The 16,682-nt window shown below is 47.0% G+C and overlaps 2 protein-coding genes across 5 annotated transcripts in view; both read left to right on the forward strand.

Moving 5' to 3' along the window:
* On the forward strand, positions 1-13,561 carry UNG (uracil DNA glycosylase). 3 transcript variants are annotated; one of them, XR_010135618.1, is made up of 8 exons: positions 8-229; positions 855-1,061; positions 1,593-1,688; positions 4,319-4,416; positions 5,386-5,474; positions 5,978-6,156; positions 7,634-7,753; positions 12,381-12,445. XR_010135618.1 is itself a non-coding variant. In XM_024256010.3 (7 exons), the coding sequence occupies exons 1-7, from the start codon at positions 98-100 to the stop codon at positions 12,519-12,521; spliced, it is 942 nt and encodes a 313-aa protein (XP_024111778.1). In that variant the 5' UTR covers positions 1-97; the 3' UTR covers positions 12,522-13,561.
* Positions 13,562-13,652: 91 nt separating this feature from the next.
* ACACB (acetyl-CoA carboxylase beta) overlaps positions 13,653-16,682 on the forward strand; it is a 157,720-nt gene continuing 154,690 nt past the window's right edge. The window contains exons 1-2 of one of the 2 annotated variants that reach the window (XM_024257188.3): positions 13,653-14,039; positions 15,932-16,086. The gene's annotated coding sequence lies outside the window, so the exon portion shown is untranslated. Of the gene's footprint in view, positions 14,040-14,932; positions 16,087-16,682 lie in introns of those variants that run through there. The other variant, XM_063711885.1, reaches the window with a different exon arrangement.

Consider the following 16,682-nt stretch of genomic DNA (forward strand, 5'->3'; position numbering starts at 1 on the left):
TGCGCGGGCCGCTTGGCGCCAATTGCTGACCGCCACAGCAAGGGCTAGCCTCGCGGGTTCCCGGGTGGCGCGCGTTCGCTGCCTCCTCAGCTCCGGGATGATCGGCCAGAAGACGCTCTACTCCTTTTTCTCCCCTAGCCCCGCCAGGAAGCGACGCGCCCCCAGCCCCGAGCCGGCCGTCCTGGGGACCGGCGTGGCTGGGGTGCCTGAGGAAAGCGGAGATGCGGCGGTGAGGCGCGGCGTGGGGCCGGGGCTGGGGGATGAAGTGGGAGGAAGGCAGTGGACCCCGCCTGATGAGGGCGTGCAGGAGCGCGCCTCTGACTCAGTAAACCCGGGCCGTGCTTTCCAAATAGCCTCCACGTGTTCAAAATAGCCGCCGCTGTCCCCCATGGGCCGCCATGCTGAAGGGCCAGCCAATGGGGACGCGCCTCGGGGCCCATGGCGCCAATCCGCGCGCCGTAGGCCCGCCTGGCTCGGTGCGCTGTCCAATCAGAGGGGAGAGGGGGCAGGACCCAGAGGGAGGTTTTTTGCCGCGAAAAGGCCACGTGGGGACGCGGCGGGGCGGGGCGAGTCTGGCGGGGGCGGGGCACCTTGGTGCAGGGTGCCCAATCCCCGCGACGCTCCTCGGGAAGCCACAGGGCGCCTCCCAGCCCCTCTCCCCGCTCCAGTTTAGAACCTAATTCCCAATTCCCGGACCGGGCCCAGCCCTGGGCTCTTATAGTCTGCTTTTGCTGGGACCTGTTCCACAAATGGGCGTCTTCTGCCTTGGGCCGTGGGGGTTGGGCCGGAAGCTGCGGACGCCTGGGAAGGGGCCGCTGCAGCTCTTGAGCCGCCTCTGCGGGGACCCCTTGCAGGCCATCCCAGCCAAGAAGGCCCCGGCTGGGCAGGAGGAGTCCGGGACGCCGCCCTCCTCGCCGCTGAGTGCCGAGCAGTTGGACCGGATCCAGAGGAACAAGGCCGCGGCCCTGCTCAGACTCGCGGCCCGCAACGTGCCCGTGGGCTTTGGAGAGAGCTGGAAGAAGCACCTCAGCGGGGAGTTCGGGAAACCGTATTTTATCAAGGTAAATATGGAAATGCACCTTCCGTATGGGGAAATGTGGAGGCTGCCGGCCCTTTGTCTTGTTAGCGTAGCCGCCGTAGGCTTGGGTTGTACCCCCTTCAACGTTCTTTACTCAAAAAGTGGGTAAAAGAAAGCCATGATGTTTCAGTCTGCAGCTTTATATTGGTTAAAGTTGTTAACGACCCGCGAGATGATATGATGGATTCATTTAAGTCACATAGTCTATTGTCCAGGAAAGGCTGGCGTAGTAAAACCACCAACCATCCTGAATGAAACCTGGCTTCAGCTTTAAAAACCCGGGAGGAGTGGCACTGTCAGGACCCAGCCCAGAGAAAGAGGCAGGGAATTGACCTGATTGAACCACTTAGGTGGGGGGCAGGCACTGTTTTTGTTGTTTTTTAAAAGAATTTGGACATAAAACATGACAAAGAACTAATGATGTTCCAAATAACTTGCACTAGAAGCTTTCTTATTGCATTTTTATGGTTTCCAATGAGAATCTGATTTTAAGTCTAGTTTATCTTTAAATCAGCTAATGGGATTTGTTGCAGAAGAAAGAAAGCATTACACTGTTTATCCACCCCCACACCAAGTCTTCACCTGGACCCAGATGTGTGACATAAAAGATGTAAGTACAACTTGTTGATAATTTTTATTGGGGAGAAGGAGTCAAATAGTATTTTTAAATTAGGGACACTGGAGTTAAGCCACAGTCCATCATTCGGTAGTAAATAAAACACTGAAATCCCGAGGTTTGGCTGACTGTATTTCAGCCTGTATTTACTCTTTTTAATGTTTACTACGTGGTATTTATGCGGCAAAAAGGAAAACTGTGTACATCTTGTGCTCTTATTTCTTGTATTTTTTAAAAATCCTGAAACTAACCTCCCGCAGTGTTAGATATTATGGTGGTGGTGAAATTCAAACTGACACACAAAGCAGTTAAATCTTTTGCAGCTTGTTATAGTCAACCCCACCTTGACCTGACCACACTGCCTTATAGTTAGCACTTTCAAGCTCTTGACTTCTGGCCTAAACAGTTTTGTGGTTCTGTTATCAGATCCCTTTGCTTTAGTTTGTCTTACACAACAGTTGCTGGTTGGCGGCTCTCATCCATCTTGTGTTCAAAAGTTCGTGGGGCTGGGCACGGTGGCTCATGCCTGTAATCCCAGCACTTTGGGAGGCCAAAGTGGGAGGATCATTTGAGGTCAGGAGTTCAAGACCAGCCTGGCCAGTGAAACCTGGTCTCTCCTAAAATACAAAAATTAGCCAGGCATGGTGGCGCACACCTGTAATTCCAGCTAATTGGGAGGCTGAGGTGGGAAAATCGCGTGAGCCCAGGAGGCGAAGGTTGCAGTGAGCCGAGATCACACCACTGCACTGCAGCCTAGGTGACAGAGCCAGACCCTGTCTCAAAACAAAAACAAAAAACCGTGGCTCCTCACTATTGAACTATGAAAACAGAGAAACCCTCTTTAATAGGGCCACGTCCTACCTCTCAGCCTTGCCTCCACCTCCCACTCTCCCATTCCGGAGCTGGACAGTGTGGCAAACCCCTCCCCACTTCTGTCTCTTAAAAATCAAGTAGATGCCTCTGTGGCACCTCCTTGAAGTCTGTTGCCTGCCACCTCTGTGATCCAGTTTTCCTCTGAGCTGCTATGATGCATTTAGACCTGCTGACACTAGACTTTTAGGTTTCTTACCCGTTTTCCTCCCCCATTTTGTAAACTGGGGCAAGAATCTTGTGATTTAATGAATATCTGTGAAATGACATAGAAGTGAAATAGGTGAATAAATCATCTTGATAAGGCAGCCACACCTGATACTTAGAAAATCTCGTAAGCTTAATTTTAGAGTAAGAATTTAGAATCTAGCTCTTCGGTTTTGAAGCTAAATTAAATCCTATTAAGATCAATACTAGTTTGCTTCTTGTTTGAATGCCCTATTCTGAATACCAGTGATCAGTATAAACAGGGAATACTTAAGGGAGTATTTTGAGAGAATGCTCAAAAACCAGTTTCAAACCTATGAGGATCAGATGGGACAGCAGGGCTTCTTGATAGACCAGCATTGGGAGAGTTGCTTCACAAGAGAATATGTTGGCATGGTGTGAACACCAAGGGGAGGGACAAGAGGTCCCCAAAAGCCTCCTGGTCATGGAACATCTGGAGCTGGATTCTGGATAGAGTATGTCAGCTGTGGAGGAAGATTCTAAGAATGCAATGGGCAGAAGCTTGAGAATGAAGACTAGGTGGGTGGGCCCTGGATGGAAAGGACAAGGCGGCCTATGTTTCAACACCTCCCGTGACAGGCTCATTTCATTTCATTGTCTCTTGCCACCTACTCCCATGGCCCTTTCGATCTGACCTCATTCTCTTCTGGCTCCACCTGTTAGAGGATATAGGGGAGCAGACACCCTCATATGCTGCTGGTGGGAAATCTGAACTGCTTTTTTTTTTTTTTTTTGAGACGGAGTCTTGCTCTGTTGCCAGGCTAGAGTGCAGTGGCGTGATCTTGGCTCGCTGCAACCTCCGCCCCCTGGGTTCAAGCGATTCTCCTGCCTCAGCCTCCCGAGTAGCTGGGACTACAGGTGCGCGCCACCACACCCAGCTAATTTTTGTATTTTTAGTAGAGATGAGGTTTCACCATGTTGGCCAGATGGTTTCGATATCTTGACCTCGTGATCTGCCTGCCTCAGCCTCCCAAAGTGCTGGGATTACAGGCGTGAGCCACCGCGCCCAGCCCTGAATTGCTTTAATTCATTGAAAAGTAACTGGAGGCTAGGCACAGTGGCTCATGCCTGTAATCCCAGCATTTTGGGAGGCCAAGGAGGGAGGATCCCTTGATCTCAGGAGGTTGAGACCAGCCTCAGCAACATAAGGGAGGCCGTGTCTCTACAAAAAGTAAAAAAAAAAAATTAGGTGGGCATAGTGGTGTGCTCCTGTGGGGCCAGCTACTCTGGAGGCTCAGGTGGGAGGACCACTTGAGCCCAGGAGGGCGAGGCTGCCATGAGCTGTGATGGCACCACTGCACTTAAGCCTGAGCAACAGAGCAAAACCCTGTCTCAAAAAATTAAAAAAGCAGCTAGGTACATATCTTTACAAGTTTAAAATACGCTTAGCCTTTGACCAGCAACTCTGCTATTAGCAATCTATGCCATAGAAGTGTTTTATTTGTTTTGTTCATGTTTGTTTGAGGCAGGATCTGTGCTGCTTACATTACAGTATTGTTTAATTCCTGACCCCTGGTGGTTCACAGGTGAAGGTTGTCATCCTGGGACAGGATCCATATCATGGACCTAATCAAGCTCACGGGCTCTGCTTTAGTGTTCAGAGGCCTGTTCCGCCTCCGCCCAGGTACAGTTGCTTTACAGGTGACTGCAGTCCAGACGTGATTCCTTTCAGATGCGTACTTAGCTTATTACAAGTGGGACTATCTGGGGCACTATTCACTAGCCTCAGAGGAGGATTTCTCGGCCTCAGCACCGTTGACATTTGGGGCTGAGTCATTCTTTGTTGTGGAGTAGGAGAGGAGTCCTGTGCTATTGCAGGATCTTGTGCCACATCCCTGGCCTCTGCCACTGGAAGCCAGGAGCAACCCCCAGCTCGTGATAATGAAAAATGTGCAGTCATTGCCAAAAGTCCCTTGGGGGGTAAAATCACCCCTGGTTAAGAACTACTGCTTTGGGCCGGGCACAGTGGCTCACGCCTGTAATCCCAGCACTTTGGGAGGCTGAGGCAGGTGGATCACGAGGTCAGGAGTTCAAGACCAGCCTGGCCAAGATGGTGAAACCCTGTCTCTACTAAAAAATACAAAAATTAGCCAGACGCGGTGGCGGGTGCCTGTAATCCCAGGTACTCGGGAGGCTGAGGCAGGAGAATCACTGGATCCCAGGAGGCGGAGGTTGCAGTGAGCCAAGATCGTGCTACTGCGCTCTAGCCTGGGCGACACAGCGAGACAAAAAAAAAAAAAAAAAAAACCACTGCTTTTGGAGGATTTGGTGTATGATATACATAAATATACTAAGGACAGAAAACTGTCCCTGAGCAACAGTGGGGGTCTGGGTTATAACTGCTGGGTTGATTTACTTAGGTTTTCCAGAGTGCTGTTAAATCCAAGCACAGACTAAAGTAAAGGTCTTTGGCAGAGTCACCTGTTAGAAGGAGGACTGGCAGTGTTGATCTCATTAATCGGTGCCATATGTGCCAGTGTCCCTTCCAAGGCTGGCTATAACCTCCAACCTTTTCACATGTCTTAGATGTTACTGAGCTTTCAAAATTATGCTTAAGATTCTGTTTTTTGTTTTTCTTATGGCTTGCTTTCAGTTTGGAGAACATTTATAAAGAGCTGTCTACAGACATAGAGGGTTTTGTTCATCCTGGCCATGGAGATTTATCTGGGTGGGCCAAGCAAGGTAAGCCAGCCACTGCTAGATTTTTTTTTTTTTTTTTTTTGAGACTGAGTCTCACTCTGTTGCCCAGGCTAGAGTGCAGTGGTGCAATCTCAGCTTACTGCAACCTCTGCCTCCCAGGTTCAGGCGATTCTCATGCCTCAGCCTCCCGAGTAGCTGGGACCACAGGCATGAGCCACCATACCTGGCTAATTTTTTAATGTATTTTTAGTAGAGACAGGGTTTCACCATGTTGGCCAGGCTGGTCTCGAACTCCTGACCTCAGGTGATCTGCCCGACTCGGCCTCCCAAAGTGCTGGGATTACAGGCATAAGCCACCACGCCTGGCCCCGACTCCATTATTGATGGTAGTGGCTGCTGCCATTATGCTGGCTGCAGCAGGGAAGCACAGCTTGCTACACTGGATCCCATTAAGCACTGGTTTCATCATGGATTTAGCTCCTGTTGCTGGGTATTGGGCTGATTTGCCTGAGCCTACATTTAACCTATTTCTCTCATGTGTGTAGGTGTTCTCTTACTCAACGCTGTCCTCACTGTTCGGGCCCATCAAGCCAACTCTCATAAGGAGCGAGGCTGGGAGCAATTCACCGATGCAGTTGTGTCCTGGCTAAATCAGAACTCGAATGGCCTTGTTTTCTTGCTCTGGGGCTCTTATGCTCAGAAGAAGGGCAGTGCCATCGATAGGGTATGTTTTGTTTTTTTTTTTTAACACTATAAAAACAATGTAAAGTATTCTAGGAGTTCCTGCTGTGTTTGGTCCTGGAAAATCCATGTTATAAAATAACTTTTATTTTCCCTTAGGCCTGTTATAAGGGTTTCCCATTGAAAACTGAGAAGAATTTGGACAAATTATAGGAGTGATGAGTTGTGTGTGAGGAAAGCAACTGGCCAACTTGTGACTGAATGCAGTTGGTGCTGTAGGCATGAACTTGGTGTCTACAAGATACAAGTCCCTGGGTACCATTCACTTAACAAGTGATGGATGAGGCATGTTTCTGGCTTCCAAGAAATTTGGGAGCATATAGAAAACACAAAGAATTCCACTCAATCACGAATTTAACTTGCCCATGAAAATACTATCAGTGATCATTATTGTTTTGTTTCTGGGTTTTTTGTTTTTGTTTTTGTTTTTAAGATGGAGTCTTGCTCTGTCACCCAGGCTGGAGTGCAGTGGTGCGATTTTGGCTCACTGCAACCTCCGCCTCCTGGGTTTAAGTGATTCTGCCTCAGCCTCCTGAGTAGCTGGGATTATAGGTGCCCGCCACCACACCCAGCTAATTTTTTTGTATTTTTTAGTAGAGATGGGGTTTCACCATGTTGGCCAGGCTGGTTTTGAACTCCTGACCTCAAGTAATCTGTCCTCCTCAGCCTCCAAAGTGCTAGGATTACAGGCATGAGCCACCACACCCGGCCTATCAGTGATCATTATTAACCCCAAGGTCTAATTGCAGATACCCAACACGACCAAACCAGTGGCTCCCCTCCCTGCATCTTCCCCCTATCTGCTACCTCCCTTCTTCCCCTTCACTTACTGAAGCACTTCTACACCTGGTTGTGGAAATCAGAGACCTTAAAGTCATCCTTGAATCCTCCATTCCATCAGTAAATCCCATCAACTCTGCCTCCCAAAACACCCCAGTCTACTGCTTCTCATTCGCCACTGCTGCCCCTCAGGCATGAGTCACCATCATCTTTCTCCAGGAGAACCGTGATGGACTAGAGATGAAGGCTTAATGGAGAGCCGCAGAGTGGGGGAGGGAGAGATGGGGTGGGAAGGAGACGAGCCGGGATGTGTTCATCCCTGGCAAATGGGAGAGACATTGGGTGGGGGAGAAATTATAGAGTAAATGCTTCAATGATCGAAGGCAAGGGCTTAGCAGAGGTAACCTGACAATAGTTTTTGGTGTATCAGCAGGAGGTAACGGGGGTATCAGAAATGCGCACATATATTCAACCCCTACCTTGTGTGGGTACTAGGTTGAGCACTTTTGTTTTTTGAGACAGAGTCTTTCTCTGTCGCCCAGGCTGGAGTGCAGTGGCACGACCTCAGCTCACTGCAACCTCCGCCTCCTGGGTTCAAACACTTCTCCTGCCTCAGCCTCCCGAGTAGCTAGGATTACAGTTGCCTGCCACCACACCCAGCTAATATGTTTTATTTTTAGTAGAGACTGGGTTTCACCATGTTGACAAGGCTGGTCTTGAACTCCTGACCTCAAGCGATCCTCCCATCTTGGTCTCCCAAAGTGCTGGGATTACAGATGTGAGCCACCGCACCTGACCAGGTTGAGTACTTTGCATGCAGAATCTTACTTAACTCTCAGAAAGGCTTTGAGGTAGGCATACACTTGTATGAGTGACCTAAGAGCTGACTGGTATGAACTGCTAAGATGTAATGATCTAGGTATGTAAGAAGTGTGTGTGAGAGTAATTGCTAATCTTTATCCCTTAGGGAGGTTTACGGCCAGTGTTGCTCTTCCCCAGTAATGTTTAATCATGGTTTGGTCTGAAAGTAAACAGTTGTTAAACTAGCTTGGTCATTAAAGCCAAATTGTATATCTCCAGCCTAGTGTCTCTCCTGATCTATGGAGTACCTTCTTACTACTGCCCCATAAACATGCCAAATTCAACATTTTCCAAACGAAGTTTCTCCTTTTCTCATCCATGCTTCACTAAACTTGCTCCTTTGCACTCCCTAGCAGCAAAAAGCACCATCATCTGCCCAGTTGTCCAGGCAGATCTGATTCTATTACTGACACCTGCCTACCTCTCTTTCTCCCCTCTTCTGTCCTTTTTTCCCCCTTCCCATATGCAGTCAGTCATTCATATCTGTGTTCCTTCTTCCCCCTCCAAATCTATCCCTGCCTGACCACCTTTGCCTTCATTCAGGCCCTCATCTGATCTTGCCTGGAGGGTTCTGATGCTTTCTCCCTGGAAGGCCTTGCCTTAGGCTGAAGATCTGATTTCATGGGGGTAGGAGGGTGGCCCCCAATCGGCCTCCCAGACTTAACTCTATCCCTCTTTGCACTCCGATCCCTAGGCTGACCCATTCCCCTTTACTTTTTCACGGTGCCCCACTTCCCTACCTTTGCATATCCTGCTTGCTCTGCCTACAGTGTGGAGGTCATTTTCTTCTGGGATTCTTTAGAGCTCTGCAGGGCTGACATTTACAGGGGCCTGTGCTGCTTGCGTGTGTGTTCAGCATTTGGTGTGCATGACTTCTTATCACACTCAGCACCTGTGATCCTCATTTGATTGGTCACAGTAACTTCATAAGCTGGGCACTATTGTTATTCCCAGTCTACAGATGAAAACTGAAGCAGCTTAGAGTTGCAGCAACTTCCCTGTGGTACAGCTACTGAGTGGTAGAGGTAGGCCTCGACCCCGGGCAGTCTGACTCCAGGCTCTGTGCTCTTAACCACACTGGATTGCCTGGCTTTAGTCATCACCCCTCATCACCCTTCCTGGACTCAGCCCCTTGAAGGCAGGAGTGTTTTGAGAAACAGTGATGTGTTCGTTAGTTTTTCTATACAGAAGAGAAGAGGAAAACAAAAATGGTCTGTATCTCCCTGTTAAAATAACTATAGTTGATATTTTTAAAAAAATCAAAGTAGTCATTTGCCACATAATGATGTTTCAGTCATAAACTGCATATACGATGATAGTCCCATAAGATTATAATATTGTGGCCGGGTGTGGTGGCTCATGCCTGTTACCCCAGCACTTTGGGAGCCCGAGGCAAGTGGATTGTCTGAGCTCAGGAGTTTGAGACCAGCCTGGGCAACATGGTGAAACCCAGTCTCTACTAAAATACAAAAACTTAGCCAGGTGTGGCGGCATGTGCCTGTAGTCCCAGCTACTTGGGAGGCTGAGGCAGGAGAATTGCTTGAACCCGGGAGGCAGAGGTTGCAGTTAGCTGAGATCATGCCACTGCACTCCAGCCTGGCAACAGAGTGAGACTTCATCTCAAAAAAAAATACATATATATATATATAATATTTTTACTGCATCTTTTCTATGTTTAGATACACAAATGCCTACCATTGTGTCACAGTTGCCTACAGTATTCAGTACAGTAGGAACACGCTGCACAGGTTTGTAGACCAGGAGCAATAAGCTACACTATATAGCCTAGGTGCGTAGTGGTAGGTTATCCCATTGGGGTTTGTGTAAAGATGCCCTATGGTGTATGGATAGCAGTGAAATTGCCTAACAACACACTTCTCAAAATGCATCCTTGTCATTAGGTGATGTATGACTATTGCTTTTTTTCTTTTGAGACAGGGTCTAGCTCATCACCCAGGCTGGAATGCACTGGCTTGATCTCAACTCACTGCGGCCTCAACCTCCCAGGCTCAAGCAATCCTCCCAGCTTAGCCTCCTGAGTAGCAGGGACCACAGGTGTGCGCCACCACACCTGGCTAATTTTTGTATTTTTTTTTGTAGAGACAGAGTTTCACCACGTTGCCTAGGCTGGTCTTGAACCCCCGAACTTAAAGGATCCTCCTGCCTCGGTCTCCCAAAGTGCTGGGATTACAGGCGTGAACTACCACACCTGGCCGCTGACTATTCCTTTTTTTTTTTTTTTTTTTTGAGACAGTTTCACTCTTGTTTCCCAGGCTGGAGTGCAATGGCGCAATCTCAGTTCACTGCAACCTCCCTCTCCTGGGTTCAAGTGATTCTCTTGCCTCAGCCTCCTGAGTAGCTGGGATTACAGACATATGCCACCACGTCCAGCTAATTTTGTGTTTTTAGTAGAGATAGGGTTTCTTCATGTTGGTCAGGCTGGTCTTGAACTCCTGACCTTAGGTGATCCACCCACCTCAGCCTCCCAAAGTGCTGGGATTACAGGTGTGAGCCACCACGCCTGGCCAACTATTCCATTTCTGTGGCGAGATTTTTTGTTTTTGTTTTTGTTTTTTAATTCTTCCTTCTTAGGAGCTGTAAGACTATTCAGAGAGTTCAGAAAGGCACAAAATGGAAAGTAAATGGCTTCCACTATTTCTTTCTCTTAAAGGAACTGCTAAATACAGTGTCTTGGGTATTTTTCTAAAGTTTTTTAAAAATGAAATTATTTTGCATTTTGTTCACTTAATACGTTTTGGAGGTCATCTCATCAGTATATTTATCTTTTGCATGTTTTTCTAGGAGTTATGTGGTGTTACATTGTAAGAACTTTAGAAAAATACATTTAGCCAGTTCTATAACACTGAATTGTATACTAGGTTTTAGCTGGCATAAGCAGTGTGTCAGTGAGTCCCTTTATATGTTCCTAATTGTGTAGGTACAACTGGTCCCTGGCTTATGAAGTTTGAGTTGATTTTTTTTCGACTTTACAATGGTGTATAACCATACTTTGAGCACTCACACATTGTTGTTGTTTTTTTTTCTTTCTTTAAGAGACAAGGTCTTTTGGCTGGGAGCAGTGGCTCACGCCTGTAATCCCAACACTTTGAGAGGCCAAGGTGGTGGATCACTTGAGCTCAGGGGTTTGAGAACAGCCTGGGCAACATAGTGAGACCTTGTCTCTAAAAAAACACAAAAAATTAGCCTGTAGTGGTGGCACGCACCTGTGGTCCCAGGTACTCAGGAGGCTGAGGTGGGAGAGTCACTTGAGCCTGGGAGGTGGAGGCTACAGTGGGCCACAGTCATGCCACTACACTCTAGCCTGGATGAGAGTAAGACCCCATCTCAAAAAATTAAAAATAAAAATAAAGATCTTGCTCTGTCACCCAGGCTGGAGTGCAGTGGCACGATTATAGCTTTTTGCAGCCTCGAACTCCTGGGCTCAAGTGATCCTCCCACCTCATTCTCCTGTGTAGCTAGGACTACAGGTGCATGCCATCACACTTGGCTAACTTTTTAATTTTTCTGTAGAGATAGGGTCTCACTATGTTGCCTCAGTTGGTTGTAAACTCCTGATCCCAGCAGTCCTCCTACCTTGGCCTCCCAAAGCACTGGGATTACAGGTGTAAGCCACTGTGACTGGCCCCATTCTGTTTTTCACTTTCAGTACAGTGTTCAATGAGTTACATGAGGTACTAAACACTTCGTTGTAAAAGAAGCTTTGTTTTGCCCAGCTGTAGGCTAATGTAGGTGTCTGAGCATGTTTAAGGTAGGGTAGGTTAAGCTATGATGTTAAGCAGGTTATATGTCATAAATATATCTTCAACTTAGGATATTTTCTACTTAGGATGGGTTTTCCAAGATGTTAACCCCCATCCATTGTATTAATAAGTTGAGTTTATCTGTGTGTGTACGCATCATGGTGTCCTTTAGCAAATACAGTCTTAGCAGTGGAAATTGCTGGCTGTACGATAGGGGCACTTGAAAATTGCACAGATAATTGCCAATTTGAAGGCAGAGGGTGGTCCTCTTTGCATCTCAGAGCCTGGCAAAGGTAGGTAGTTGCTCAACAAATGGACTAATGTTCTAATGCAAATGCTGAATGCTCCACTTTGGAAGGGAGAGAATGTAGAGGGCAAAGGGGAATTGCACAGGGTCTTAAAGTGCAACAGCCACAGTCCTTTCTTTTTTTTAAAAAAAAAAAAAGGAAAAAAAAGTCCCGGCCGGGCATGGTGGCTCACACCTGTAATCCCAGCACTTTGGGAGGCCAAGGCGAGCAGATCACGAGGTCTAGAGATCGAGACCATCCTGGCCAATATGGTGAAACCCCATCTCTACTAAAAATACAAAAATTAGCTGGGCATGGTGGCACACACCTGTAATCCCAGCTACTTGGGAGGCTGAGGCAGGAGAATTGCTTGAACCTGGGAGGCGGAGGTTGCAGTGAGTCAAGATCACGCCACTGCACTCCAGCCTGGGGACAGAGCAAGACTCCGTCTCAAAAAAAAAAAAATTTTTTTTTAAAAAGTCCCAAATTTGCCACCTTTTATTCTTGATCTTTTTCAGAAGCGGCACCATGTACTACAGACGGCTCATCCCTCCCCTTTGTCAGTGTATAGAGGGTTCTTTGGATGTAGACACTTTTCAAAGACCAATGAGCTGCTGCAGAAGTCTGGCAAGAAGCCCATCGACTGGAAGGAGCTGTGATCATCAGCTGAGGGGTGGCCTTTGAGAAGCTGCTGTTAACGTATTTGTCAGTTACGAAGTTCCACTGAAAATTTTCCTATTAATTCTTAAGTACTCTGCATAAGGGGGAAAAGCTTCCAGAAAGCAGCCACAAACCAGGCTGTCCAGGAATGGCAGCTGTATCCAACCACAAACAACAAAGGCTACCCTTTGACCAAATGTCTTTCTCTGCAACGTGGCTTCGGCCTAAAATACGCAGACTTCTCAGAAGACAGATGAGGTCAAATACTCAGTTGGCTCTCTTTATCTCCCTTGCCTTTATGGCGAAACGGGGGAGATGTGCACCTTTCAGGCACAGCTCTAGTTTGGCGCCTGCTGCTCCTTGGTTTTGCCTGGTTAGACTTTCAGTGACAGATGTTGGGGTGTTTTTGCTTAGAAAGGTCCTCTTGTCTCAGCCCTGCAGGGCAGGCATGCCAGCCTCTGCCAGTTCCACTGCCCCCTTGATCTTTGAAGGAGTCCTCAGGCCCCTCGCAGCATAAGGATGTTCTGCAACTTTCCAGAATCTGGCCCAGAAATTAGGGCTCAATTTCCTGATTGTAGTAGAGGTTAAGATTGCTGTGAGCCTTATCAGATAAGGGACCGAAAGAAGTAAGCTAGGTCTTGTTATTCCTTGGGTGTTGGTGGAATAAGCAGTGGAATTTGAACAAGGAAGAGGAGAAAAGGGAATTTTGTCTTTATGGGGTGGGGTAATTTTCTCCTAGGGTTATGTCCAGTTGGGGTTTTTAAGGCAGCACAGACTGCCACGTACTGTTTTTTTTAACCGACTGAAATCACTTTGGGATATTTTTTTCTGCAACACTGGAAAGTTTTAGTTTTTTAAAAAGTACTCATGCATATATATATATATATATTTTTTTTTTTTTTCCCAATCCTTTTTTAAGAGACAATCTTTATTGGGTCTGCACCTCCATCCTTGATCTTTTTAGCAATGCTGTTTTTGCTGTTAGTCGGTTTAGAGTTGGCCCTACGCGAGGTTTGTTAATAAAAGTTTGTTAAAAGTTTGTTTTGTGCAAGTGTCCTTTGTTAAAAGTTTGTTTTGTGCAAGTGTCATTTGTGCATCCAGGCTGGGGCATCCATGGACGTCCTTGGGCTGCCCTTGCCCTTGGCGCCTCCCAGGGTTCTCATAGCAACCATTGTCTGCAGGAGGGGCCGCCCTTGCCCCTCCTCCCCGCCCTGTCGCTCAGTGGAGCGGCCCAACCCCCAGCCTGGAGCAGCGCCCCAACTCCGAGCACCGTGGAGCACCGGCTGCCAGCCGAGACCTCAGACGGGGGGGTAACGGCCTGAGGAAAGCATTTCTTCGGGGAACGTGGCGTGCCCGTCGTGGCTACGTTCTGCCAAGCCCTGTGACGATCAAGGGGAGCCTCCAGCATCCCCCGCTCAGCCCGTGTTTCTAGACTCCGAGACATCTGGAACTCGGAAGTGAGGCCAGGGCTCCAGGAAGACTCCCTGATGACGCACTGGCCCGCAGCCCAGGCTCAGGTAGTGGGGGCTGTCAGGATGATCTGTGGGATCCCCCGGTGTCCGAAGAAAGAAGCCACAATTGTGGTGTTTTTTTTTTCTTTTTTTTTTTTTTGAGAGGGAGTCTCACTGTCGCTGAGGCTGGAGTACAGTGGCGCGATCTCGGCTCACTGCAACCTCTGCTTCCAGGGGTCAAGCAATCCTCCCACCTCAGCCTCCCAAGTAGCTGGGATTGCAAGCATGCACTACCACGCCCGGCTAATTTTTGTACTTTTAGTAGAGAAGCTTTTAACTAAATGGGCAAGAAAGAATGCATCCAGCCAGAACCTCGAGACTAGCAAATGCATTTCTTAAAAGGGCAGGGAGGGAGACCAGAGTTTGCTTGAAAATACTGCTTCCTTTCCTTATCTATGTAGGGAAGGGTTTATCATTCTACATTTTGGGGTCAGCAAGCCGGCTTTCACGGGAGGAGGATGCACGGTCGATTTGCCCTCTGGTAACTTTGGAATCTTCCTCTAAACAACAGTGGACTCTCTTAGCCAAGGGAGAAGTGAAGGGATAATTGTTCTCCACCAGTTAGCTTTTCACACTTCTCTCTCTCCCGGTGCAGCGCTGCCGGTAGGGGGAGCAGTGAGCTCCGAGTTTCCAGGAATAATTCAAAACACAATTATTTGGGTTTTAAATATATATACATACATTTCTATATAATATATACAAAAGTTCAATATACGTATATTGACTATATATGTATATAAGTTCAATATATATGTATATTCAATATATATGTATGTGTATCTATATAACATGTATGTATATTCAATATGTATGTATATCTATATGTATATATTCAATATATATGTATATTCAATATATGTGTATATATATTCAATGTATATGTATGTATATTCAATATATATGTATATATATTCAATGTATATGTGTGTATATTCAATATATATGTATATATATTGAACTTTAGTCATGTGGTGACACTTTAAACAGTACACAGAGCAGCTTCTGGGTCCATGACCCTCCAAAAATTTAATTACTGATTCTTTAGAAACTAGGCAACTCAGCCAGGTGTGGTGGCTCACGCCTGTAATCCCAGCACTTTGGGTGGCCGAGGTGGGTGGATCACCTGAGGTTGGGAGTTCAAGACCAGCCTGACCAGCATGGAGAAACCCTGTCTCTACTAAAAATACAAAATTAGCCGGGCGTGGTGGCACATGCCTGTAATCCCAGCTACTTGGGAGGCTGAGGCAGGAGAATCACTTGAACCCGGGAAATCGCACCATTGCACTCCAGACTGGGCAACAAGAGCACAAGAACAAAATTCCGTCTCAAAAAAAAAAAAAAAAAAAACCAACCAGGCAACTCATTTTGATGAACTCTTAGCTATGTGGTAGTTACTTTTTTCATGTGTTAAGTCTGCTATATTCCTGCACTCAGTATGCAAAGATGCATAAAAGGCAGTCTTAGCCTTTTGGGTCAGGGGTTGGCAAACTTTCTGTGAAGGGTCAGATGGTAAATATTTGAGGGTTTGCAGTTACCCGTTCTCCGTGGGAACTGCTCAACAACTCACTGCAGAGAAAGCGGCCGTGGGCAAAATGTACAGGAACGGGTGAGGCTGTGTTCCAATAAAACTTTATTATTTATGGACACTGAAATTTGTGTTTAATATGATTTCATGTGTCACGAAATCTTTTTTTTTTCCTAAGCATTTAACAAATGTAAAAACCACTCCTAGCTTGGGAGCTATTGGAAAACAGGCAACTGGAGCCACAGTCTGCAGACCCCTGTGTGTACTCACTGTCAGTGCGGTGGGAACAAAAAGGCAGCAATGGCTGGGTCAGCCCAGGAAAGAAGAAATTTCCCAGTGGAGGGAATGTCTGAGTGGATATTGAACTTTCCAGGCCATGAAGAGGAGCAAGAGCATTCAACACTGAGGAGCCTGCCTCTGCAAAGGCAGGACCCACGTGCTGGATGTGGAGCTGGAAGGTTCCACGTGGCAAGGTTTGGGAGGCTTCTGAGAATGTGGCCTAACGATTCCTGTTTCCTCCCTTTTCAGGTGAGTTAGGGAGATCTCTGAAAGCTTTTGGAATTGGTAACACAAGGAAGTCAGTTATTAGCAAATGTTGTACTGGAAACATCCAGTTATAAAATAATTAATTGTGTGAAAGTCACTGCCTGCTTTTGATCTACGTCCAGCAGGGCAAGGTCAGGGACTGTAAATTGTTTGCATGTTTTAAAGATAGACTTTAGCATGTTGCTAGTATGCTTGCGTTATTAGATAATATATCTCTGTTCAAATTCACTTTCTGCTTCAGTTTGCTTCTCATATAAAAGACTTAGCAAAGATGTTTGGCGGAGAAGCAAACTTTTTGGCGTATGCGTGTGGTGTTGGCTTTTCATCCTTGCCAAACCTTCAAGATTTACAAGGAAAAACAGGTTGCAGGGAGGTGCTCTGGGTTACTTTGAAAAGACCTCACATGCTGACTTGTGCTGACTCAAGCTGAGGAAAGCTAGAACATTCCTCTGCTGGAGATGGCCTCCTTCTTTAGAGTCCTTCTGACACTGTAATTTGGGTCTGACAACAGGAAGTTCCTTTGTAGTTTAAGTCAATGGGAACCAATTTTTTTTTTCTTTTTTTTTTTGAGATAGAGT

The sequence above is a fragment of the Pongo abelii genome, chromosome 10 (genome assembly GCF_028885655.2).
Source record: "Pongo abelii isolate AG06213 chromosome 10, NHGRI_mPonAbe1-v2.0_pri, whole genome shotgun sequence".
Lineage (NCBI taxonomy): Eukaryota > Metazoa > Chordata > Mammalia > Primates > Hominidae > Pongo > Pongo abelii.